At 36.2% G+C, this 27607-nt stretch overlaps 1 protein-coding gene across 4 annotated transcripts in view; it reads left to right on the top strand.

Annotated features, from left to right (window-relative positions):
- Nucleotides 1-27607, top strand: part of LOC310922176 (ras GTPase-activating protein 1-like) — a 147419-nt gene that overhangs the window by 78433 nt on the left and 41379 nt on the right. For 3 of the 4 annotated variants that reach the window (XM_083882591.1, XM_083882592.1, XM_083882593.1), the window contains exons 9-19: nucleotides 4710-4788; nucleotides 7096-7216; nucleotides 8155-8311; nucleotides 10588-10675; nucleotides 12813-12890; nucleotides 15707-15864; nucleotides 16149-16225; nucleotides 23112-23284; nucleotides 23429-23588; nucleotides 23762-23904; nucleotides 24642-24757. In XM_083882591.1, the coding sequence (XP_083738717.1) occupies nucleotides 4710-4788; nucleotides 7096-7216; nucleotides 8155-8311; nucleotides 10588-10675; nucleotides 12813-12890; nucleotides 15707-15864; nucleotides 16149-16225; nucleotides 23112-23284; nucleotides 23429-23588; nucleotides 23762-23904; nucleotides 24642-24757 (1350 nt within the window). Of the gene's footprint in view, nucleotides 1-4709; nucleotides 4789-7095; nucleotides 7217-8154; nucleotides 8312-10587; nucleotides 10676-12812; nucleotides 12891-15706; nucleotides 15865-16148; nucleotides 16226-23111; nucleotides 23285-23428; nucleotides 23589-23761; nucleotides 23905-24641; nucleotides 24758-25332; nucleotides 25425-27607 lie in introns of those variants that run through there. The other variant, XM_083882594.1, reaches the window with a different exon arrangement.

Here is a 27607-nt window from a genome sequence, read left to right as displayed (position 1 = left end):
AGTTTATTCAAAATCTCATTACCCATCCAGGCTGGATGTTTGCCTCCTTGACTCGTCTTTTGGCACACAGGGACAGCCTGTTCCTGTGCCCTCAAGATCTCTGTTTTGAAGCATGCCCACCTTTCCTGGACTCCTTTGTTTTTAAAAACTACTTCCCAAGGAACTCTCTGGACAAGCCTCATGAATAGGTCAAAGTCTGCCCTCTGAAAGTCCAATATAAAAGTCTTATTGATACTCCTCCTAACTTCACCAAATATCGAGAACTCTACAATTTCATGATCACTATGCCTCAAGTGGCATCCAACTACCACATCTCCTACCAGCCCATCTCTATTTTTAAATAACAGGTCTAACATAGCCCTACCCCTGGTGGGCTCATTCACCAGCTGCAATAAGATGTTGTCCTCAATACATTCTAAGAACTTCCTGGACTGCCTCCTTTCTGCTATATTAAGTTCCCAGCAGATGTCTGGTAGGTTAAAGTCACCTACAAGAACAAGGGCTGGTGTTCCTGAAACATTCTCCAGCTGCTTATAGAATAGATTGTCCACCTCTTCTTCCTGGTTGGGTGGATGATAACAGATTCCCAGTAGGATGTCAGCCTTATTGGCCTTCCCTTTAATTCTTACCCATAAGCATTCAACTTCATCATCACCACTAGTTATATCTATGGCATCAAAATCCTTCCTAATATAAAGGGCCACCCCTCCACTCCTTCTCCCTTTCCTGTCTCTTCTGAAGAGCTTGTAGCCATCCAGCACAGCGCTCCAGCTATGTGTGTCATCCTACCACATTTCTGTGATAGCGACTACATCATAATTCTGCTGTTGCACCAAGGCTTTAAGCTCTTCCTGCTTATTACCCATGCTGTGTGCATTAGTATACATGCACCTCAGTTGGGTTAATGACTTCACCCCTAACTTAAGTTTATCACCCTTGGGCCTGCCCCCAGATAGTCCATCCCCTTCCCCCTTCAAATCTAGTTTAAAGCCCTCTTGATAGGTTCTGCCAGTTCGTAAGCTAAAAACCTACTACCCTTTTCAGAGAAATGAAACCCAACCATTCCAACAGGCCAGGCACTGAAAAAGTTGCCCCATAATCAAAGAACCCAAAATTCTGCTGATGACACCAACCCTTGAGCCACTTGTTGATAGTGTGAGTTCTCCAATTCCTTTCATCATACTTTTCCACCACCAAAGGAATTGAACAAAACACTACCTGTACTCCTGCCCTATCAACCACTCGACCCAATGCCCTAAAGTCCCTTTTTATTGCCTTAGCACTTCTCTTTTCAATCTCATCACTTCCAGCCTGGAGTATCAGCAGTGGGTAGTAATCAGAGGGCCGAATCAGCCCAGGAAGTCTCTCAGTAATATCCCATATCCAAGCCCCACGGAGGCAGCAGACCTCCCTGTGAGTTGGGTCTGGTCGACATATGGGGCCCTCTGTTCCCCTCAGAAGGGAGTCACCCACGACAACTACTCTTATTTTCTTTTGAATGTTAGAAGTAGTAATCTGTCTGACTGATGAGACATAACTGGGAGGCTCAGTGGGCAGATCAATTTCTTCTGCATCATCTAACTGACCCTCTAAATCCAGGGCCTCATACCTATTCTGAAGTGGCACCTGGGTAGGTGATGGGAGTTGGGGGAAATTTCCATTACCTACCTGAGTAGGAACCCATTTCCTCTTCCCTTCATCCACCAGGTGTCCTTCTATTGCTGACACTGGGAAGCATAAGAGTCCTCTGACTCTTGGTGGGCCTCTCTTAAAGATGAAAGGGCAGAGCTCCACCAATCTATTTCCTTTTCACTTTCCCTGATACTCCTTAGTCTATCAACTTCCTCCCTAAGCTCAGCCACCAACAAAAGGAGATCATTCACTTGTTCACACTGCATGCAGACTTCTGCAACTCCCCCTGATGCCACTGATAAGCTTAAACACTCCTCACAGGAATGGGTCTGGACAGACACATCCTTCTTGGAGGATTCTACCTGGCTACATACACTTTCACTAACTGCAGTTTTGGATTGTGTACAAACCATTGCTAAGAAAAAAGCTAAAAACTAACCAACAGAACTGCAAACTAAAATAAAAAATCTTCAGTCCTACCTGCTTGCCCTGCCTTGCAAAAACTGCCGTGCCCTTATAGCCATGCCACGCCCTGGGTCCCCACGCTCCCTAAAACCTCTTTTAAAGCACCCCTGCCAGCTGATGCTGGAGGGCAAAACCCCTTCCTGCGCCTGTGCGGCAGCTAACGAGCACAGAGCTGAGCTGGCATCCTGTTTGCATTTTGCATGACTTTTGTTTGCTTAAGTTACATCCTTTATCTATTTCTCCAGGGCTGTGCTGTTCTGTTCTACTGTCCTTATCATCAGCTTTTGGAATAACTTAATTCACTCATTAAGTATTAAAAGACTGATACTACTCATTATGATTAGATACTTTTAAAATTATCCAAGTAGCTAGGATCTAGGCAGCCTAATAAACTATGCTAAACATTTTACAATTACTAATGTAACTGTAGTGTAGTATTGAGACTCATTTATTTCTCCATATCGAACAAAGTTTACCCATTCATTTTTTAAAATTCATGCTTATTTATACCTTCCTTGATGTATTTTGTGTAAGTAGGATTTTGTTGCTCTCAGATGCTGAAAAATTTTATACATCCTTTTTTTCCTGTCACCTTGATTCTTTTTGTGGTCTGTTCCATCTCATGCTTTGTATTTTATGTTAGATAACTTGGATGACTTACAAATTCATTCTCAAGTGTATTTGATTATATGTAGTATCTTTCTGTTTGTAATGTTTGGTTTGTTCCGTCATTTGGACTGCTTCAGTGGTAAGACAATAGATAATGACCATCTGAGTTGAGTTTGTGTGGGGGAGAAGAGGGCTAATGAAATTGTATAAAACTATTGATGGCCCTCATGTTGGCTATAGCTGTTCAACATGCAAAAAACAGTGAGTGATTCTTTTATGCCGTGTAGTAAAGCTTAAATTTTCATAGTGAAAATGGCATATGCATGTTGCATATCAATAAAAATTTAAATTTATTTGGGTTTTAGTAATATTGAGAAAATCAAGTCATTACAAACTTGAAAAATAACTAATCTTCCTGTAAACATTTTTAGCTTAATGCATATACACTAGTTCATAGCTTTAGAAGAATGAAATTGAGGAAAAGCAAATAGATTTCTTTCTATTGTTTTAGTTACATGTATTTAATGATTGTTTTTACGATCATTTTTATAGTATCCTATATTTTTCCTTTTGATAAAATTTTATCCAATTGTAGTAGGCCAAAGATCTATCATGTGTGCCTTTTTGATTGCATTTGCACACACAGCTAACAGTCTATATGAAATGAGAAAACACATAATGTATGTTTTTGTTTTCTTCTGAATTACCTCTTTATCTTCAGGTTTATATTTCATAGATGAATATTTCATCTGTGTTGATGTTAACTTCTCTTTATTACAATGTAACTTTCAATAACTGCAAAAATAAGAACAATTCAAAGATATGATGAATTTTAGATTGTCACTACTTCTTTCCTGATCCTTCAAAATAGAATTTAAACCTGACTTTGGTAATTAGAATGTAAGCTTACCCATAGAGACATGTTACTGACTGGGTATTTAATTTTACATGATGGTTCAGTGATTTGAAGTACCATCTGCATAATTCATGTTACAAAACTTTTTTTATTTCCCATTCTTCCCTTCTTAGAAAGAACTTGATTTCCACAGTTTGAAATATCTTCCATTCCCCTTCCCTAGTTACTCTAGAACTTTGAAAATTATTACCAATAAAATAACAGTTTTCAGCCTGGTTGGAAAGCTGAGAAATGCATGTTACTTGAATGTGGAAAAGGTAGTGTACTCATTTGGCATTGTGGTGGGTTGACCTTGTCTGGTTGCCAGGTGCCCACCAAGACCCCTTCTTGCCCCCCAGCCCCCTCAGTGGGACTGAGAGAAAAACAAGGTGAAAAACTTGTGGGTCAAGAAAAAGACAGTTTAATAAAGAAAGGTAAAGGCTGCACAGGGAAGCAAAAGAAAAACAAGATTTTTTTTCTCTTCTTCCCATGAGCAAGTAATGTTCAGATACTTGCTGAGAAGTAGGGCCTCAGTATGCATAGTGGTTGCTTTGGAAGACAAATGCCTTAATAATGAATGCCCTCCCTTCTCTTAGCTTTTATTGCTGAGCACATCATACAGTATGGGATATCCCTTTGGTCAAGTTGGGTCAGCTCTCCTGGCTGTGTCCCCTCCCAAGCTTTTGCCCACCCCCAACCTACTGGCTTTTGAGGAATGGAGTTGGAGAGACAGCATTGATGCTGTGGGAGCACTGCTCAGCAGTAGCCAAAACTGGTTGTTTATCAACACCTTTTTAGCTAAAAATACAGAGCACAGCACTGTGAGGACTGCTATGGGGAAAGTTAACTCCATCCCAGACATACTCAATACATGCATTTTTAACAACTGATTGAAAATATTCTGTGAAGTTTAGAATAAATAAATACAGTTCTGTGAATTTTCTTGACTTAAATGTATTAGTAGATTGTCATTGCTGCAAATGAGATTATAATGTTTAACACTTGATTTTTATTATAAATTTGTGAGGAAATGTGTGATTGCATGTCTCATACAAAGAAAAAATAAATTGATTTACCATTTTAAATACTATTTTTCTTATTTGAACAGTATTGCAGAGATCATTGAACATTATAGAAAAGAACAGATTGTTGAAGGATATTACCTCAAAGATCCTGTTCCAATGCAGGTAAAACTTCATCTCTGAGCACTTGTTATTGAAACTATTGATTTAATATTCAAATGTTTATAATATAGGAACTGAATTACTGCAGAGGTATCCTGAATTTTTGTTTTGAGTTTGTGTTTATTTTATTTTCATATGCATTTGTTTTCTATTGGCTTGTAGTAAACAGAAGTTATGATAAGCTTTGTCTGTGCCCTGGGGTGTAAATGCTCCATCTTGTGCCCCTAACTCCGGTCCCTGAATTAGACTGCTTTCTATTCTTCCATGTCTAGTATCTTTCTTCCCTCAGAGAAAATCTATATGATCAGAAAAGCTTCAGAGATGATCAAGGGGCCAAGATTACAGGGTGTGTTCAAGAACATTGTTGCCCTGTAGCATAAATTCATTCTAAGAGATCACTAAAAATGAACAAACTATATTGTCTAGTTTTTCATAGTTATAACTAGTTCAAAAGTATATTTTTATCCTTTCTCCCTATCTATTCTTCAACTTTCCTGTTTTGATGGTTAGAAATTTGGTTTTAATTTCTAACCTAAATAGTTACCCCTTTGTTAGATCTATTATATTCATTCAAGGGCATTTCTTGTATTATTTTTTAGTCAGCTCACTAAGATGAGCATACAAAATCTGGTTTTTGTCTCTTCATAAGATTCTTGTAGTTGCCCTACTACCACCGATTCCAGTGTGAGTTTGTGTTTCTTGAATGTAATGGACCACAACAGCTGAGAAGACAATGTCATTAGTAATTCCTTTTTTCTGTGAGAGTGTTTACCAGATTGCAGGTTATCTATGTCATATCCTAGAATGTTATCTGTGTCATTACTGTACCCACATTGTATTATATTGTTTACTATTGGTAAGTATCAACAAGAGCAAATTTTATCTTGTATTATTAGACTTATACCTTATTATTCTGTTTATTTGTTGGGGGTTTTTTGGCTTATTGGCTTGTCCTCAATGCTTCCCAGTTTTCTGCTACTATTAACTCATGTTCTTTAATGTGTTTGAGACAAATGTGAGGAAACTTGAATTCAGAGACTGATCCTTGAAAAGCTTCACCCGATAACTTTCCTTGTTCTCCATCATTCTTTTTGGATTATGACGATCACCTTCATTTTTGTATTTTATCTATCCAGTTATGGTTCCTGTATAAATAAATTTCTCTGTGTTGACTAATTTTCCATGTGAGACTGCATCAAATTATTTTAAGTTATTAAGATATATTTGTGACTTTGTTAAAAAAAGATATTGGTGGTGTAATTGCCACATACTGTCATGCTGTTTGTGAAGAAAAAAAAAATCAAAAGTCTTGCATGCTGTTGCTTCAATCTAATAGACTTCCTGTTTCTAATTTTGAAATTTACTTTAAAACATTTTCCACTAGATGTGTTGTTTTGTATGTTATTTCTTTCATAGATATGTTACGGAGATTTTATTGAGTTAGTAAAAACTTGGATATTGCTTCTGTTGTCAGCCCTGTAATTCCTGTTACTGAAATGTTTTTCATCTTGCCTTTGTCATGTTGTTTAAAACCATGATTCTTATGGAATAGAGGAGAGAAAAGTAAAGTATTTAGTATGGAGAAAGTGCATATCACCTCATCTTGATACTGTTCTCACTTCTTGATAGTCTTGCTTTTCATGTTTTCTTATCGCTAAAGAACTTTTGCTGATCAGCTGACTTGGTAAGGTCAAACTTGGCTTGGCTTTTGGCCATTCTAGCTGGGTAACTACATTTCCAGATCATTTTATACCTGAATTTATCCTTTTTCGATGTCCTGTTTCTACTTTCTCCTATTGCTTTTTGTTAGAATGATAGTAATTTAGGATATGAGTGCTAATAAGATTAGTGAGGAACTGTGCATTAGCTGTGTGTTAATAATTCAGTTTTTATTGTGATCTATACCATTCTTGTTGGTTCAGAGTTTATCGTTAATTACTCAGTCCCAAAATCCATGGTAGAAGGCAGTTAGAAGCTAAATAACCTTTAAAGATTTGTGTAAATTTTGCATAAATTGCTGAAAGCTATTTAGTATTAAAAAATATAAATACAGTTAGTTTTTGAAAATTGGTCTGTATTTAAACCTTGTTTTTCTTCTCATATTATAATTGTGGCCTAATCATTACACAAGAAATAGTTATATTACATTTCTGCCAAATGTATTGTATAAAATTATATTGGTTTGTTAAGATACGTGAGAGAATAAAGAATTGGTAGCATTCAGTAAAAGTTCAGTTGCAGCTGCATAGTATGCAATTGTTTCACAGTGATTTCTGAGTGTAAAAAAATGTTTTCTTCCTTATTTACCAGCATCAAGAACCAGTGTTTAATGATACAGTTGATGGAAAAGAAATCTACAATACAATTCGTCGCAAAACAAAGGATGCTTTTTATAAAAATATTGTCAAAAAAGGATATCTGCTGAAAAAAAGTGAGTTCTGTTTGATTTTATAAAATATTTTTTTCTAAAAGATGTGGTTATGTATGCAAATTTTGTGTAGTAGTGGTACTAGTGGAGGCAAAACTGTGAGCAAAAAAAAAAGTGAACAAAAGGTTGTTTATGAAGGGCTGTGGTGGATCTATGATGATCAAGTTGAAAATTAAGGCTAAATGTTTTTCCAAAATGTACTGTGGTTTATGTATGAATAAGTTCAGAACCTTATCAGTTTTATTCAATGGACATTAAGCAATGAGTTATTTATTTTTGTTTTAGTCAGTGGTCAAATCCACATTTTATTGGTATATCTAATTTGTCTTCCAACTAACCTTGACATAAATCTCTGGGTATTAACATTTTTTTATTTTTATTTTTTTTTTTAATTTTGAAATGGTCAAATTTTTATATATGTGTGTTTAGGATGTGGTTCTGATCCAGATTTGCTTATACTGTATTCCCATTTCCGATTTTTAGTCATTTTAAGATATTGTGGTGCAATTTGTTATGCTGATCAGTTGATAAGAGTTTAGGAATAATTTTCTCATGTAAACTCTGTTTCTTACTTAAAATAGCCATAATAAATTAGATTGCTTACAGCATCATACATTATTTGAAAACTGTATAGATGTACTCTTCTCGCTGATATGAATGGAGCTCACACACACTTGTTTAATCCTGTTAAGATTAATGAAAATGTTTAGTGAACCATCTAAAATTGTACTTTAATCTGTGAAGAGGATCTAGTTTTAGCTACATGCTGAAAAAATTGAATATGTATACTGATATTATTGCTTAAACATAATTACCTGTACGTTGTTCTTCTGTGTACATTCTTCTTCTGTTTGTATTTTGACAAAAACCTTACTGCTCTTTTTTCTCTTCATTTACAGAATTTACATTTTCTTTAAACCAATATTATACTTTCCTTACAGGTAAAGGAAAGAGGTGGAAAAACTTGTACTTTATATTGGAGGGAAATGATGCCCAGCTTATTTATTTTGAAAGTGAAAAACGAGCCACAAAACCTAAAGGATTAATAGACCTCAGTGTTTGTTCAGTCTATGGAGTACACGACAGTTTATTTGGCAGGTAGGGCACTGGCTTTTAATTCTTGTACATACAGCAGGACAGCTAACTCCTAGTTTGAGATATATACAAGATACAAACAATTTGTCACTAATGAGCAAGTTGGCCTGGCACAATAAACTTGAGTTTTGACACCTGAGCCCTGGTTACTGTCCATGTGTGGGTTTTTTTTTTTTTTGGTTGGTTGTTGTTTTGGGGTTTTCTTTTAGCTTTTGCTGATTGTGAAATGCAAGTATTGTGACTCTTGTTTCATATTGCATTTTATTCCATAGCTGGTGTAGATTGCAAGAGCATATGTAAACAAATTTAACTGATTAATGGAAACTTAAGCCATGGCAACTTGATCACTAGGAACTGTTCATAAACAGATTCTAGTAAGAAATTTTGGAATTTAAGATTTTCTCACATAATATGATAATAATTTGGCCTTTTGCACTGTCATTTTTCAATACTGTTTATCAATTGTTTTTCATGTATTAAAAAGATTGTGAAGCAAATGTATTGAGTGTTTTAATCCAATTGAAGCAAGAGTTGATAAGATCAAGAATTTTGTCAGTTCCAAAAGATCTACATTCTTTTGTTTATAGGTATTAGAAAGCCAAATTAGGTATATAATGTGTCAGGGTTTTTCTATTTAGGCATCAATAAGAATCAGATTAGACCAACCAATGTTAGAGGAACAAGTTAGTTCATATAAGCAAACATTTTAAAAATTGTTTTTGCAAGAGAGCATTTTCACAGTTTCATTTACTGTACTAAATATGTCAACTGCAAGTGATTTGATTATTGGCAGACATTGAGAATCAAACCACTTCCTGATATCTTTGGTAACTAAGACAAAAGAGATCACACTTTTTTCATTGTTAATTATAAAAAAATATGCAATCCTGTGCAATATAGAAGAAAAAGATGCATTTATTCCTGCAAATGTTATTTTTTTTTGTAACAGATAAAAAAACACATTAAACAGCAGCTCTGGTTATTCCATGCATCTTAATATTTATTAAGAGTATTTAATCAACTTAAAGTCTTTTCACATAGATAATGTGAAGAGATGTTTAAAATTAGTGGCATTTCTTAAGCTGCAAAGATCTGGTGTTCTTGTAGCATCTGATTTTTATACATTTCGCAATCATTTTGAAAGATCTGCACAACTATTGCAATGAGGAGCCATAGATGAGGGTACCATTTAAAAAAAAACCAGAAATATTCCTCATGAAAGTTGGCAATTAAACATGAAACTTTGGTGGAGACTGTAAACAAGGAGTGTTTTGGTTAATGGTCACTGTTGAGCAGCTTCAAAGAAATGCTGTACTGTGGGTTAAAATATATTTGGATAATAAGTAACACTGAAAGTGTGGGTAGAAGGACATGTATGGTTGCACCTGCTTGGGAAAGCTGTTGATGAAGACCTGTAGTTGAGAAAAAAATTCCTCTTATTTTTACCAGCTACTTAAAATATCTTTCCCCTTTTCTCAGAAGTACAGTGAGAGTTGTAGCTTTGCATGTCTTTAACAATAATTTAAGTAGCCCCTGACCCAGCTATTATTTGCCCCCCTCTTCAATCCTCCTGTGCGCATGGCCAGAAAATGCCATGCCAGTATTTACCTAAGCAATGGATGGGGGGAAGGGAAGACTGAAATATCATATGCAAGTGAAGTAAGATCCTTCGTGTAACTGTGTTTGGGAGAGCCAAATTACCTTGAAGGTAATGTGGAAGACTCAGTGTACTTGTAGTGTGCAACTTTTAATGTAACAGTGCAAAGTATTTTTGATATTTCTTGACAAATGAGTGTGCATACATAAAATGGAGATGTTATACTCACATTTAGAGCTTTAAAAGTTTCTATGAGACACATATTTGATCATGATCCAGTACACATTTTATTGGTTGTGAGAGCTGTAGAATACATTCAGATAAAGAATTCCTTATGCTAATATAGTTTCCTGAACTCCTAAAACAACAAATCCATAAGGCATAATTAAGTGCTTGGAATGTAATGCTGAACCTGTGCATCATTTAAAATGTTTGTGGTGAATAGTACTCATAAAAGACTTGTTAATGCTATCAGATGCATTTTGCCTCAAGTGTCAGTGTACATGTATATTCAATACAAATTGTTCCAAGTTTCTTAGATATTCTGAAACAAACTACTTGAACTACAGTGCAGTTTTCTTGAAATTGCATCATCCATTCCAACCAAAATGCACTTTTGAAGCATGTAGAGACATTTCTTGTTGGTTTTTTTTCTGACATTTTTCTTTTGTTTGATTTTAAGGCCAAACTGTTTTCAGATAGTAGTTCAGCACTTCAGTGAAGAGCATTACATCTTTTACTTTGCAGGAGAAACTCAAGAACAAGTGCAGGTGAGAGCTTTTGTTGGTAAATATAATTTTAAAAGCAATTTTTTTTTGTTTTCTAGTGTTTAATGATATTATCCTTCTCTAATAGAAAGCAAGTGTACAATGTATGGTGGCTATGTCTACATTAGCAAATATTACCATGCAATAATAGCAGATCTGTAAGGGATATAGTTAGTGATGATAATCCAGCACCTACATTACCTATGCTTTAGGAATTCTACTTTGGAGAAGTTCTAGTCTGATCCCATGGACTGAACTTCCATTAGTTTCCATTTGATATTTCTGGAGAATACATTTTGGGGTAGTTCAGTTTAAAAAAAAAAAAAAAGTTCCCTTTCCATCACTCTTCCAACTAATGAACCATAGCATGGTAAGTGGGAGTTTTGCTTCAAGAGCACATTCCTGATAAGAACTAAAATGCTAATGCAGGTATGCCCTCCAATCAAAATCTGTCAAGCCATTTACAGTTATTTGTCCTGTCTTAGGCCCTAATCTTGCACAAAATAAAGGGATTTTTGTGTTTTACACAGGTATCATGTAGTTATTAGCCCTCTAACAGTTAATGTTTGCTGATTAGGAAATGTAGGAATAGAGTTTAATTCTCTAAAAGCCACTCACTAATAGGAAAGCATATGGAAGATGTGACTATGTTCTTATTCATCAAGTTGTTTTGGTATTCCAGAGCTCTGAAACTGACATTTTGTGTCAGAAGTCAAGCTATGCATTTGGTTTTATTTAAGAATATGTAGTAGGCAGAAGATCCTGTCAGGACATGCAGAATATCCTGTCCTGTTTTCTGAACATTTGGTATAATCTACTTTTGGTTTAGATTTGCTTAACACTTAAGATGTTCACTGCATTTATACAGAATACTGGGATTTCTTTTATAAAATTATTCTGGTTCAGGTAAGTCAGATGTTTTACTGATTCTTGTGTTCTCAGAAGTTACAGCTGTCTGTACTTGGTAATATTTCACAGAAGAATAGTTTTGTTGTCATACTAAGGAAAATTTGATGGTTTTTCATATAATGTGGTAAATATCAAAGCAGCTGTCCAATGGATTGCATGTTGTCTGAGGTTTGTACAAACCATTAAGTGAATGTAATGTAGTGTTAGCCTCATATACATGACATGTTAGCCTCATGACATAACTAGTGTCATTGTGCATACTATGGTGCACTGTTCATACTTGCTGCTGTAAACTGTGATGTTTAAGGAGATAGATTTTCCTGTTAAAAGGGAGAATAAAGATGACTGTATCTAGGAAATACTTAGATTAATTTAGTGGTAAGTTCTATTTTTTTAATTTGCTTTTTCTTATTTGCATAAGAAGGCAAGCTAATAAAAATTTGATGCATAGTTGACAGTTCCTCATTTTGTGGAAGGTTTGGAAAGCTTAAACTTCACTCCCAAAGTGGTTTACTTGAGAATAGCTGCAATATTGAATGTATCTGTATTTTAAAAATTATTAAATTGCACTTCGAGAGTAGCTAGCAGATCTTTGACCTACACCTTTATGAATGTAAGTCAAAGCCTAAATTTTGTGCTTCATCAGAATTTACAAAATTTGACAGTGTGGGATGTAAAAACATGAAAAATGAGGCTACAGCATATCTTCCACGTTCCCAAGTATCTACTCTGCTTTATGTATTTGTGAGCAGAGAGAATGGGGGTGAAGGTTATACTTTTAAGTGTTTTTCTGTTAATGCTGCTTTGTTTTTTGTTTGAAGCACATAGAGTAAATACAATTGCATATAAAAATAGAGGAGAGAATGATCAGAACAGTTTGACTTATCTGTTATTTTCTCAGAAGCAATCAAGTCTTGGTTCATTTTATATACCATTTTTTATTTAATAAGCATGACTAATCTGGAAAATTGATAAAGGTCACACTGTATATCGATTAATAATGCTTGATATTTCTAAAAGGAGAAACTCAAATTTGCAAATGTCTTTTTAGATTTACTGAGAAATATATGAATTTTGCTTTACTATTCAACTTTTTCATACTCTGAGTTGTATACAAGTTGGTTCTTTTTAAGCTAAAGAAGCAACTTCAGATACTTTTTGATATGTCAGTTCTATTGCAAGAAGCTGTATCTGACTTTTTGTTGCACTGTTTTGTGCCTTTATCTTTTAGGACTGGATGAAGGCTCTGCAAATGTTTTGCAGTTTAAGGAAAAACAGTCCAGGGACATCAAATAAACGTCTACGTCAGGTGAAGCTATATAGATATGGGGGGTGAAGGAAGGGGGGAGAGGTTGCCTCCTTGTTGCAAAATGATATATGTTGGAACTTTCCTTTCAACAATAGTAAATCCTGCATGTGCTTTCTTTTTCTTGGAGTTATACAGTACCTTTGTTAAACCAACGGGAATTACTTCCACTCTGTTATGATATCTATATACACAAAGATCAAAATGGTGTTTAGGTAATTGGCAGATGTTTTTCTAGGTATTAATTTCTGATCCCATTTAACTAAAAGTGTCAACAATTCAGCATTTCTGTTCTCCTAACTCTTACAGTTCAGATTTGACAGACTAATGTCACATGTAACCAAAATAATAGTATAACTAATATATTCATTTTTCAGTGACAAATACATGCTTAACTGTGATTGTGGTGTATATTCTTTTGGTTTCTTGAGAGTACTGTTGTGGCCAGAATTTCTTTCAGAGGTAGAGGACAGAGAATCATAAATGACTACATAAGTGATAATTGAAGAATAATGAGAATCAAGAATCCCTGGTATCTTTGAATGCTATGAATGTTGGAAGTAGCTGATTTACCAGTCTATAGGAAAAGGAATACATTTTATGGGTGGGGTTTTTTTTTAGGAAATGCAGAATTATTTTGTGGTGGTCAACATTAAAGATGATTGAATACTTCTGAAGAAGTAAACTAAATTAGGTCAATTGATATATGAAATGGCAGAAGAAATTTGGAGCCAAAAAAGCGAAGCACCTACAGAGTGATCATCTGAAATAGTTCTGTACTTGCAAACACAAAACAAATGTTAGGCTACATGAAGGAATAGTATAGAAGATAAATACTATTTCATATTTATGGTATTCCCATTTAGGATACAGTTAGTTTTGATCATCTTATATCAAATGTATAAAAAAAATGAGAAAACTATAGGCTGGAATGAGTACAAGAATTTCCAGGTAAATAAGTGTGGGACATATTGGGCTATTTAGAGAGGTGAAAACTATAAAAAGCATGAATGATCAAGGTAGATGAAGCGTATAAAGATCAAAAATCATACTTCCATGACTGCCTTACAGAAGTTATGTCAGTTTCAGGGTTTCTCAAACTGTCCTTTGAAATTTCTGGTACTGAATATTTGCATTTAAATGAAATTTTGACTTGATCAAGTATGATATTTCCTCTATTTGACTAAATTGACTTCAGTTGATATCTGTAGAGATTTGATTAAGCTATAAATTGCATGCAGTTCAGAAGTTTGTAAAATAGTAGACTGTTTAAAATGTATTTAATGTAAATGAGTTCAAAGTGTTCACTTCTCAGTTTTTGGAAATTGAGTTTCCATGTGCTCTTATTTTGAGGATCTATGGTACAGACTAATATCTTCCTTATAACAGGGAGAAAAGAGTGTAGTGTGTTAAACAAAAGAATTTTGTGTAATCTACTGGTTTATAGAATAGAATAGAATAGAATACAATACAATATTTCAGTTGAAAGGGACTATTGATGATTGAGGAGAGATGGGAAGACTGATTTGGTGATCAGAATTCGATTTTCCTCAGGTTTCCCAAAAGCTTATATACCATTTCAGCAAGGTCAATAATTTCCACTACAATAATTAGGTTAAAAGATCATACAAACAGCTTATGCATTTTACAACATCTTTCTCATAGGGGGTTGATTGAATCTCTCCTCTTCCTGTAAGCAGGTATAATCCCATCTTCTGTAATCTCAGAGTTCTCTTTGTTCCTGCATTGGCATCCTGGTTATCAAACCAGCCATGCTAATTAAGTCTATCTTATTCTCTGTCTTGTGAATTCCCACAAGGGACATACAACAATCACCTAGTCCAACACCCTGAACAATTCAGGGCTGACCAAAAGTTAAAGCATAGTATTAAGTAAGGGCATCACCCAAGTACCTCTTAAACAGTGATGGATTTGGGACATCAACCACCTCTCTGGGAAAAGCCTGTTCCACTGTTTGACCACACTCTGGGTAAAGAAATGCTTCCTAATGTCATCTAAACCTCCCTTGGTACAGCTTTGAACCATTCCCACACATCCTGTCAGTGGATACCAGGGAGAAGAGCTCAGCACCTCCCTCTCCACTTCCCCTCCTCAAGAAACTGTAGAGAGCAATGAGGTCACCCCTCAGCCTCCTTTCCTCCAAACTTGACAAACCCAGTGTCCTCAGGCACTCCTCATAGGACATTCATTCCAACTCCTTCACCAGCTTTGTTGCCCTTCTCTAGACACATTCAAGGACCTTCACATCCTTCTTAAATGGTGGGGCCCAGAACTGCACACAATACTTAAGGTGAGGCTGCTCCAATGCTAAATACAGAGGGATAGTCACCTCTTTTAACTGGCTGGTTATGCTGTGTTTGATGCACCCCAGGATGTGGTTTGCCCTCTTGGCTGCCAGGGCTCAGTGCTGGCTCCAATTGAGCCTAATCTGATAGGAAAGCACAAAATGCAGCATTGTGTTTGGATTTGTCCATGGTTCTTACTTAAGGTACAATTCTTTATCTCCGGCAGAATTTTCTATGTGTAGAAAAGTTAGTAATTTCAAATCTTATAGTGATGGTTTTAAAATAAAAATGAGGTAAAGCTATGGTGCTGGAGGTTTATTTTCAAGTTGTTGCTCTTACTTTGTCCCTGGTGCCTCTTAAAATCTTTCATTATTCCTCTTCCCTGCTCTTTCTATTAGGAAATTATATTTTGTATTTAATATTTATTCCTTAACATTAAGCCTCCACATGGGGAGGGAGGGGGAATTCCATTCTTTCTTAAATAAATAAATAAACTTTGTGTATTTTCTTTAGGTCAGCAGTCTTATCTTGAATGTAGAAGAAGCTCATACGCTCCCAGTAAAACATTTTACTAATCCGTATTGTAACATCTACCTGAACAGTGTCCAGGTAGCAAAAACACATATCAGGGAAGGTCAGAACCCTGTATGGTCAGAAGAATTTGTCTTTGAGTAAGTATTAATCTTATTGAATTACTGAATTTCACTTGAAAGTTGCATTGCATTTAAGATTCTTTGCACTGTACTGTTTTGCATTTGCTTTTTAAAAATACTGTATGCATGGTTATATAGGATCCACAAATGCATGGATAGAATTTTATGTATGAATCTAAGTATCATTGTTAATATGATTGTCTTTGGCTGGTCATGAGAAGTCAGGATTGAAATAACTTTAGAATAAATTTAAATGTTGACCAAATATAGTATTAATTGGGGCTTTTTGTCTTTTTCCCCAGTGATCTTTCATCTGATATTAATAGATTTGAGATAAGTCTTAGTAACAAAACAAAGAAAAGTAAAGATCCAGATATATGTAAGTATTTTTATGTAAAGGATGCATACATACTTTAACAATGGATAGAATTTCATTGCAATTGTCAAACATTGTCACAAGAGAATTAAGTATATTCTGTGACTATCATACAGCTGTATTGGTATGGTTTAGATGTTTGTTATGGATTTTACATTAACGTTTTTACAGTGAGAACCTGCATGTTTTTAGTGGTAAAATGCACAGTAATCCCATACTATATATCTGATTACTTTTCTAGCTCTATTCCAGTATACCTATTGTGTTATGCTGTGACCATGTTTACCAAAAAAAGAGAAGCTGTCAGAATTAATCTCCTCCATAAAATGTTAAGTTTCATTAAGTTAATTTCTTTAATTTTTTTTAAGCTTAACTGTGTGGAGTTACTTTTGTCCTTCTCAGGGTTTTTTGTTGCTTTCAGTGAGAAAGAGGGAGAAACAGTAGTATTTCCTCATTTGAAAATAAATTTAAAAAAACTCCAATTTGACAGTCTGTAGAACGAAATTTACCTCAGTCCTTGTAGCATCTTGTTCTTCCCCCCATTCTATCTCATTTGTGTTCCCAAGATTGTTCTTTCCTCCTTTTATTTACACAGCTTCTTCAGCTGTTTTGTTTATATTTTTCTATTCCAGAAAACTACTAACAAGATGGTAAGACTTATCAGCTTTCAAAAAACAAAACTAAACAAAAAACCTCAAACCCAACCCACCAAAATGATCTCTCCCAAAAAAACCCACACTTGAATTCTGAGCCACACAATGTGATTTTTTTGCTTTCAAGGTATTTTGTTTCCCACCATAATTGTCTTATAACTTCATCCCATTGCTTCCTCTCTGTTGCCTGCAGAGCAGACACCCTCTTGCCCAACAGTTGTTCCATGTACTTTTCTGTTGTGTTCAGACTTGTCCCAAAGCCTAGCACAGTACTGATAATCTGTTGCTGTTGATTTTGATTTTCATGGTATTGTGTCACTGGCCTGTTATGTTTGCCTCCATGTCAATTTATTTCTCCTTTTTTCCTCACAGAGAAGAGATTTGTAGGGAAACTTTGACAAAAGTAAAATAATTACTTTGAAGACTGAATGCTCTTGCCAAACCTAATTCAATTTCAAAACTGTTGCCCTTTCCTTTAACTACAAAATTTTCTGCATAGCAGAAGGAAAAAAGATGTATTTCATTTGACAGACAAAAGGACTTTCTGATTGCAGTTGTGACCTTGTCATTGCATGGTTCTATGCATTTGAGCTAGAAAATTCTTTATCTTGGCCAAAGCTTTGGTTAGTAAAAGACCCTTTCAAAGGATAACTCATGAATGGGATACTTCAGTAACTTCTTTTAAAGTGTTTTTGTAGTTTCCTTCTCTTTGTCCAGATTAAGGAGATTGTGCTACTTTTAGATGTATCCAACTGGTGGAAGGTTATAGACCTTGTTCTTTCCTAGGTCAAGAAGACTGGCAATGTTTTGATCATGGTTAGGTAGACTTTTAGAGCAAAATCTATCAGTCCTTTCATTTTGGGATAAGAATTAGACCATATCAACTTGAAATAACAAGCATCTCTGCCTACATCCCCATCCCTATTAAATATTTTAAGTATATGGGGAGAAAAACAGAGCTAAAAGAGACTATATCCAACTTGTCTGTGTGCAATGTTGCCCAAACCTCCAAAAGCAAGAAAAGGGGTTGATTACCTTCCTGAACATTTGTCCTTTGTAGCCACAGTTTTTAAAAGTGGATTGCTCTGAAGAAGGAGTAATGTGAGGACTATATTTTTTCAATATTTGTAGTGAGTTGACCTTGTCTAGCTGCCAGGTGCCCACCAAGCGGCTCTCTCACTCCTCCTCCTCAGGGGGATGGGAGGAGAAAAATAGGGTGAAAAACTCATGGGTCAAGATAGTGGCAGCTTAACAAAGAAAAACAAAGGCTGCACATGTAAGTAAAGGAAAAAATATTCTCTACTTCCCATCAACAAGTGATGTCCAGACACTTGCTGGGAAGTAGGGCCTCAGTATGCATAGTGGTTGCTTTGGAAGACAAATGCCTTAATAATGAATCCCCTCCACCCCCTTTTTTCTTAGCTTAGTATTCTTCTTAGTATTGCTGAGCACACCACCATGTATTATGGGATATCTCTTTGGTGAGGTTGGGTCAGCTGTCCTGGCTATGTCATAGAATCATAGAATGGCTTGGCTTGGGACTTTAAAGATCATCTAGTTCCAACCTGCTGCCATGGGCAGGGGCACCTTCCACTAGACCAGGTTGCTCCAAGCCCCATCCAACCTGGCCTTGAACACTTTCAGGGATGGAGCAGCCACAGCTTCTCTGGGCAACCTATTTCAGTGCCTCACCACCCTCACAGTAAAGAATTTATTCCCAATATCTAATCCAAGCCCATTCTCAGTTTAAAGCTATTACCCCTTGTCCTATCACTACAATTCCTGATAAAGTCCCTCCTCATTATTCCTGTAGACTCCCTTATAGTACTGGAAGGCTGCTATAAGGTCTTTCCACAGCCTTCTCTAGGTTAAGCAACCTCAACTCTCTCAACCTTTCCTCATAGAGGAGCCGCTCCAGCCCCCTGATCATCTTGGTGGCCCTCCTCTGGACTCACTCAAGCAGGTTCACTTCCTTCTTGTGCTTGGGGCCCCAGACCTGAACACAGTACTATGTGTGGAGTCTCATGAGAGCAGAGTGTGGAAGAATCATCTCCCTTGACCTGCTGCCCTTGCTACTTTTGGTGCAGCCCAGGATGCAGTTGGCTTTCTGGGCTGCAAGCGCACATTGCCTTTGTCTCTCCTTTCAGCTAGTTTGTATTTGCAGTAGTCCCATAACTTGAAGTTATTTGAGAATATGGAGCTAGATGACAAAAAAAGTCACTGTGATACACATGTATCACTTCTGTGGCGCTGGGAAATAAGCCTATTACAGCAGGTTATATACTTGGCTCCTTCCCTCTCATATTCTTCATGAAATATGTGCTAAACATATTAAGTAGTGTATGTAAGCACTCTTACATTGACATGGATGGACTTTGAACAAGGGGGAGAAACTATGGAGCCTATCAGGTACTTGTTAATGGTAGTAACAACATATTGTCTACCAACACTAGGTACCAAAAATAAGACATTGGCAGCCCCTTCTTTGAAGAACTTAGTGTAAGAGGTTCAAGTCCTTAACAGCTCCTTACTGCCTTGTAAATGGATTGTGCTAACATATGAGTAAGCTGTGGGTGGGAAAGCCAGCATTTAATATGTCCATTATTGAGTAATTTATTCTTTGTCAACATTTAGATAAGCTTTTATTCTGAATCAGTTAGTGGTTTTAGGGGGATTGTTTGGTTGGTTCTGGTTGGGTTCGACAAAGGCTTCACAAAGGCTTCACTGTAAACTTAAATTCATTTCCATTCTGAAAAAACCCTGAGTTTTAACCACTTGAAGTTTGATTTCCAGATTACAATAATAATCATCAAAATACAAACTTGTTACTAAATATTAATCTCTAAGTTAAATTTACAAACAAACCATTAAGAAACCTCAGTTTTATCTTTTATTTTTCCTAATGTTCATCACATAAAACATTATTGGTTCAAGGTTGTTGTATATAGTTTTTGACTGTGCTTGCAAAGAATGGATCAACTTTTGGGGTTTTTTTTCTGTATATTTGTTATTCTATATTAATGTGCTAGACTGCAAAGTTTAAACATCTTTAAATTCTCAACTAAAGGCAGTCTCTTATTGAACATAGTCTAATAGTTCAATATACTTTTCTAAGTAGCAGAAAGTGTTCCTTAAAGTTTTTGAATATAAATTATAACAAGTATTCCGCAGTCCATATGTTTATGTTTCTGTTTCAATCTTTTAAGATCAAAAAAGGATTATAATATTTATATTATCACTAGGAAGTGCTATTGTATAACCATGGGAAAAATTAAATCATCAGTGTCAGGAAAATTAATCCACAAACACCAGAGGTTTATGTCCAAAAAGGAGACAGAAGAGTACTGTAACTTTATTCGAATAAATGGAGAGGTCATGTGCATTTCCCATGGAGTCTCTCAATTTTTTACAGGATGCAGCCTCCTTTTTATCCTAATTTCCTGGTCACATTTCCCTCTCTCTTTTCTCATTGGCTGAGGTACTTGAGAGGTACAGACTTCCCAAAACACCTAATACCTAAGACCCCATTCTAATGTATACCCCCCCTTTTTTTTTTTCTTTTCCTTGTGTCAATCAGTGGAATTCCTTATGGAATTTACGGTTCTTCCCATTGTTTCTTTAATCTCTCAGTATCCAATTTTATCAGCAGACCTACTGTTTGTTTGTAAAGACAAATCTCTCATTCCTTTCAATCAGGTTATTCTGAATCCTGTATCTCACTGTTCCTGTCAATGAGATACATGCCTTATATGCACAAGCAAAAGAAGAAGAAACCACGTTATTCAGTTGAGGATGTGAGAGCTTTGTTCAGAAGAAATATTTTGGGAAAGTCAATTGATTATCTGGTGTAAAGACAGTCCAGTCCACACTTGTGATAAGTAGCAGATGATGATGAATTGGTTTATCCCCTACCTGACTGACTTAAATGTGTTACCTTATCAATTCTTTAACTCCAAAGAATATGCGATATTAAATCTATATAAGAAATATGATGTCATTCTGTCCCATTATCTGATTATGCAAATGATGACCCAACACACTGCAGAATTGGGGTAGTGGAAAGTCTGCTAGAACTGTTCAAAGGTTTTGCAGAAAAGTGAAAAAGAAGTGTGTGATAGTGTTTTTGTTTTGATATTTGGGGGGATGATTGGGGATTTTTTGTTTGGGGAGTTGTTTTGTTTAAATGTGAGAGACTTGGTTAAAAGTAGATTTCATCAAGAGATGCAGAAAAAGTGTGTTTGCTTAGAAGTTCCAGACAATCTGTTCAGGAGTGCACATGCTTAATTTGGAATGGTCAGTGGTCTGATTACTGCAGCTTACTAGTCAGCTGTCAGATCAGACTTTCTATTATGGTTAAATAGGCTGGTGCAGGTCATTACTTAGTAATTTTAAGGTACCAACACCACCAAAAAAGTGAATTAATGTTTTTGTCATATCTGGATGACTTGTCATTATTTGGGCAGTAACCTGTCTGGGGAGGACTTTTTATATCTTTTGCATAAAATGTTACAGCCTTAAACTTGGGAGTGATTTATTTAAAAACTATAGATATTACTCTAATACCAATATCCAACTATGACGGACAAAGACTCTCTAACAGTTTAAAGTTAGAAAGTGTATGTTTATTACGACACCAGGCAGTGTGCGGGATAGCTCCCAAATACACACGCGCAATTTACAGATGATCACAGTGTCTTTTATGTACAGGAGTATTGAATACCCAAAACACAAATGCATATTCATAACTCTGGTACATCCCATTCCCCACTTCGTATGGTAATTAGCCCAAAAAGCCATCAAGCATGCGTAGTTTGTTCTTTGAAATGGGTCGGTGGTCTTTTTTATGGGGTAGGGTCCTAAAATGATGAAGTAAGATGGGTCTTCCTCTCTTTGACTTTTTAACCTTTGACAGCTGAATCCTGTTTTCCAGGACTGTTTGATTTATGATTGTATTGTATTCATGGGGTCTATTGATCATTCAGGATGTAAAAGCCTAGTTTGACAGGTTCCATGATTTATCAGTTCCTTCAATCCTGCTTCTGTTAACAAAAGGGAAGTTTAGCTACCTTACCTCAGCAATATCTATTTTAACTAAAGTCCTTAATTCTTCTAAATCAATGCTTCAGGAGTTTCAAAGTATTAAAGAAATACATCTGACAATATTTGAGAAAGAGGTAGTAAAGCTAAAAATAAATACTAAAAATGGTAACAGAGGTTCAAGAGCATATCTGATAGAGGTATGAGTCCAGGGCTTCAAAAGAGGACAATGAATTCTAATAATTTTACCTGTTTTAATTTTCCGATTGCTTCCTAAGGTTGATGGGTAGCTGAGTGAGCAGAGGGGCTTTTTCCTCTGTTTGGACAGTAAAAAGAAAACTTTTTAAATATCTCTGGGTATACATTATTTACAGCATGCTTTATGTTATAAATTACATAGCCAAATTGATAATTAAAACCAGATTTTATTTCGCTACCAAAAATTGGTCTCGGAAAAGCCACAATCAAAAGAAACAGCGTCGAGCCCGGGATTGGCACTGGGTGAACCTCGATTCAGACTCTATCGCTCCGAACCCCCTCTGTTCATGAATTCCACTTCCTCGGGGTCTGTTTTATACAGTTTTTCCATCTAAGGCAGGGTTTTTTCTCATTCTTTCTGTCTCTTTTGCTCACTTGGCATATTCATGTAGCTTCTTTTCATTCTGTTGGTTTGATGAAACAGTTTTTTGGGCAGGGATGAATGCTTGATTCATTTTTAGGGGAATCTGGTATTGGGATGCGCACCCTTGAAGATTCCAATTGTCTTATTGTAGATGCCTATCGGGCGCTCATCATCAGGGTGTTGTCGGACCCATCCCTGGAGAAGACCCAGCTCCGATCAAAGCCACTCTTTTCTATTGCAAATCCAATTCTTCCTCTCCACCGCCTGTGTTTTACAATTGCAAATCAGTCTTTTCCCTGTAGCTGCTCTTGGTTCTACAACTTTTGGAAACCTTAAATCTTAAGTACGAATTATTTTATATCATATATCACACTTTATATTTCAACTTCAGTTTTCAGGAGTCTGTTAATCCATCTAAGAGATAAACTATCCATATATTTGATGACACAAATTTTGATCATTTTTATTAATATTCTTTTGCTGAAGAAAGGTGACGTGCTAAAAAAAATCTCTTTTTATTCAATGCTAGAACTGTTTTGCTGGAGATAAGTTATTTAACAATGCTTTTTTCTTAAAGTGTTTATGCGTTGCCAATTAAGTCGATTGCAGAAAGGACATGCAACAGACGAGTGGTTTCAACTCAGTTCCCATATACCACTGAAAGGTATTGAGCCAGGATCTTTGCGTGTTCGAGCACGATATTCTATGGAGAAGATCATGCCAGAAGAGGAGTACAGTGAGTTTAAAGAGGTATTAAGTTTGTTTCCTCATTTTTTTCTGTCAAAATTCACTTTCTCTGAGAGAAATTTCAATAACACAGATGTTGCTAAGTTGTATTTGTGGCGACCGTTATTTTAGCACAAATTTCTGAACATTGTTTTGGTTTTCTTTCAGCTCATACTCCAGAAAGAGATGCATGTCATCTATGCCTTATCACATGTTTGTGGCCAGGATAGAACACTGTTGGCTGGAATTTTATTGAAGATATTTCTTCATGAAAAGCTTGAGTCACTATTGTTACGAACACTAAATGACAGGGAAATAAGCATGGAAGGTACTGTACTAATTACACTAACATTAGCTGAAACTCTGGGGAGGGAATGACTCCTGTCTTCATTTCTGTCTCCTCTCTTTATTGCATCATACATCAAACTGTGAACACAGCTTATTTTTCCCCTCTGCTTTTTGTTGTCTCATTTTCCTAAATTTACACTTTATTTTTTTCAGATGAAGCTACTACTTTGTTTCGTGCCACCACTTTAGCAAGTACACTTATGGAGCAATATATGAAGGCCACAGCAACACGTTTTGTTCATCATGCACTAAAAGACAGTATATTAAAGATAATGGAGAGCAAGCAGTCCTGTGAGGTGATAACTTGAACTATTTTTTTCAAATTTAGATTTGTTGAAATTATGGTCTACTGGTTATTTGCTTAAGAAGCATTTATCAATCCTTCAGAAATAATTTCAGTACTGGAACTGAACTGATTATGAGATTTTTTTCTAAATGTCAGCTTGGACAATGTTCATAGCATCACTTTTAAATAAGCTTTTAAACTCAAATTTCTTTAAATTATGTATTTATTCCTTAGCAGTTGTATGTTCTGTTGTAGTAGTTACTGAATGGCCTACATTAAATAACTTGTTTTAAGCTCCAGATATGCTAGAAGTCAATGTCTGAACTAAGTTTCATTTTTAAACTCCCTTACATTAACTGCTTGTATTAGATTCTATCTTTATTTCTAAAACAACTCTCCTAATTTCTGTTTCACTTGAACTTAATTATGGAAAGGAGAGGTTTGTGTCTTCAGAATACTGGATTAAAAGATGAAAATATACATAGAAAAAGGTAGGTATTGTGGATAGTGTTAAATGTGCTGTTAACAGCATAGTAGTGCACTAGAACTTAAAAGCTTTGCTTTTCAACATTAGTTTTTTGGCTAGCCCTTGAAACAGATTTGTAAGTTCTGTACAAGTATGAGATTTGTACAGCAGTAGAATATTTAATTTATTTTGAAATAATATTCAGTGTGAAATATTATCAAATTATATATGTACTTCTATTCAAGACACAAAACTTATGTCTTTTTCCCTTTTGTTTTTAGTTAAATCCTTCAAAGTTGGAAAAAAATGAAGATGTAAACACTAATTTGGCACATCTTCTCAGCATACTTTCGGAATTGGTGGAGAAAATATTCATGGCTGCAGAGATACTGCCTCCGTAAGTTTGCACTCTTCTGTTCAAATTTATACTTGAAAATTCCTGTTTGGGGGTTACATTGCATAATAAAATAGTGTTTTATTGGTTTATCTTATACTAATCAGTACTAAGACTAAATTCTTTAGGGCTGTGTTGTGGCTTAGGTTTTTCAGGTAATTTCTTCCCATCTGTCATCTGAAAAAGACCCTGGGAGAAGAAGGGGATGGCACCTAGGGGATGAATATGTGATTGAGTTAACAAAAGAGTGGCTGATGATCCTGGCATTCCAGTGAAGTCTTTGGGTAGTTTTGGGTGGGGGGGGTTGGCTCTCTCGCTGAGGTTTTCTTTTTTAAAAATTGCGGCATAGAAAGGAGAGAGTGGTCGTGGTTGCGTGCTGTAGGAGTTGTGCATTTGGCTCAGGGACTTTTGCTACACTGCTATTCAGACTATGACCAAATCTGCCTGTTTTACCCTGCTTCTGCCGGCTGCTACTTGGCAGTGCTGAGACTGAACGCTGACTGTGAGTTTGCAATAGGAGCAATTTACTGCCTTCCTGGCACCAGCTGGTGGGAGCCTTGCACCTTTTTTCTTCCTAGATAGAGCCCATTAGCACCCCCTGCCGGCTGCAAGTGAATCATTGCAGTTTTCACCTCACTGGAGCTGCCACCGCCCCCTGCTGGTTGTCATCTTAACTACACCAAAGGGGAGTCTGAGTGCTTGGTGTGTGGGAAACTTCTGTTATTGTGTTGTTGTTTGGTTTGTGCTGTGTCTTTTTTAATATATATTCTAGTAAAGAACTGTTATTCTTTTTCCTAATTTTTTTTTGCCTGAAAGCCCCATAATTTTTGGAGTTATAATAAATTGGAGGGAAGGGTCTTCTTTTCCATTCTAGGAAGGTTCCCGCCTTCCTTGGCAGACATTTGTCTTTTAAACCAAGACAGGCTGTTATATGTACAGAGAAAAAACCAAAACATGAATTGTGCTTTTTTGCAAATGTGGTGAGTGTACCTTGGCTGGATGTCAGGTACCCACCAAGCCACTCTATCATTCCTCTTCCTTTGTTGGAGGTTGGATGGGGAGAGAAAACATAACAAAAGGTTGAGATAAGGATCACTCACCAATTAGTGTCACAGGGGCAAAACAGACTCCAAGGGGTCAGGGAAAGAAGAAAAAAATTGATCTATTGTTTCTACAAAGAGCTAGGGGACAGTGCTAGTTGGCAGACAATTGTATATATTTAAGTCAGTTGCCAATTCTTTCAAGTCTTTCTACTCTGAAAAAGAGATGGAATTATTAAAAGCATTAACAGTACAAATGGGTGGCAGTAGAATGACACCCTGCTTTGATTACTTCTATGTATTAGGGTATTAAGGAAATGCACAGGTTATTCTTTTCCTTTTTAAAAAATGTTAAAATAACTTCTTTACCCTGAAACCATTGAATAAAGTGTGTAGCGCTAACTGTTTTCTTTCACTTTTTTATTGTTAGCTTTTAATATAAACAATGATAAATTTTGCATTGTGCACTGGTTTAGTCTGGGATAGAATTAATTTTCTTCATGGTAGCTGGAATGTTGCTGTGTTTTGGATTTGTGACTAAAACGGTGCTGTTAACATGCTGGTATTTTGGCTACTGTTAAACAGTATTTTCAGTGTAGAGGTTTTCTTTTGTTTTTTGGTTGTTTTTTTTTTTTTTTTCCCTCCTTTTCGTTATTCATCTGTCTGCTGTTCCTTCCACCTCTGAAAAAAGTGAGTAGGGAGGGCATGCAAGCAGGACAGCTGACCCCAACTGACCAAAGGGATATTTCCCAAGTACCTCTTATGCATGGTGAGGCCCTGTTTTACTGGAAGTGGCTGGACATCTGCCTACTAATGGGAAGTCATGAATGAATTCCTTATTTTGTTTCACTTGTGTACACAACTTCACCTATTAAACTGCCTTTATGATGGCCTATGAATTTTTCTTGATTTTGCCCTTCCGATTCTCTTACGCTGCTCAGGAGGAGTGAACAAGCAGCTTGGTGGGGGCTTAGATGCTGGCTGAACTCAACCCATGACAATCGTTTCTGGAGCCCAATGTGGGGCTTGAGAGGTTCTAGATAACAACAGATTTGATCTGAGCATGCTAGACTACATTTGTAGCTCTTATAACTGTTTAGTTATTACTTGGCAAGTTGTTACTTGCTCTTGCTGGTCACAGTGTTGCTTTTTTTCCTTGATACTGGTTTATTTGTTACATCATCTACTTCATGAGATGCTCCATCTCTTGCTCTGCCTCAAACTCTAGTGCTTGTTAATAGCTGCTTTTGGCTTTTGCAGTTTGCTGTGTTGTTTATCACTGTTGTGCTTATGTCTGGGAGAGCTATGGTAATAGCACTGGCCTTGAGCTAATCTGTTGTTCATACCATGCATTGCTATTGTCCCAGTACTCTGGAAACCAACTCTGAGGAAATTAACAATTGCACCTTTTTCCTCTTCTCTGGAAGCCATTTTGTGGGGGAAATGAAGAATGGCATCTTCTCTTCTCCTCAGTAGTAGATGTTTCTTGCCTTGTTACAATGACTCTGGTTTCTGGAACATCTTTGTGTAATCTGAATGCTTATATTGGTATGTGTTGTGAATATAATTCTGGCTTTTCAAAAAGGTAATCAGCTAATTTGAAATGCCACACAGGGATGTGCTCTGAGGCACATGGGTCATGGGTGGCAAGGTGTATAGAACTTGGGCAGGTACCTAGAATGTTCCTCCCTACAATGACATAGGACTTGAAACCTGAACAGGCATGGAATGATATTGAAGCAACAGAACACTTGATAAAATTATGCCTTGTCTATATCAGCCACAACTTCTAGCACTGTGCTGGGGCCTGCTC

This window comes from Zosterops lateralis (genome assembly GCF_965231275.1).
Source record: "Zosterops lateralis genome assembly, chromosome: W".
NCBI lineage: Eukaryota > Metazoa > Chordata > Aves > Passeriformes > Zosteropidae > Zosterops > Zosterops lateralis.
The sequence above is the reverse complement of the archived record's forward strand: the minus strand, read 5'-3'. Positions and strand labels throughout refer to the sequence as shown.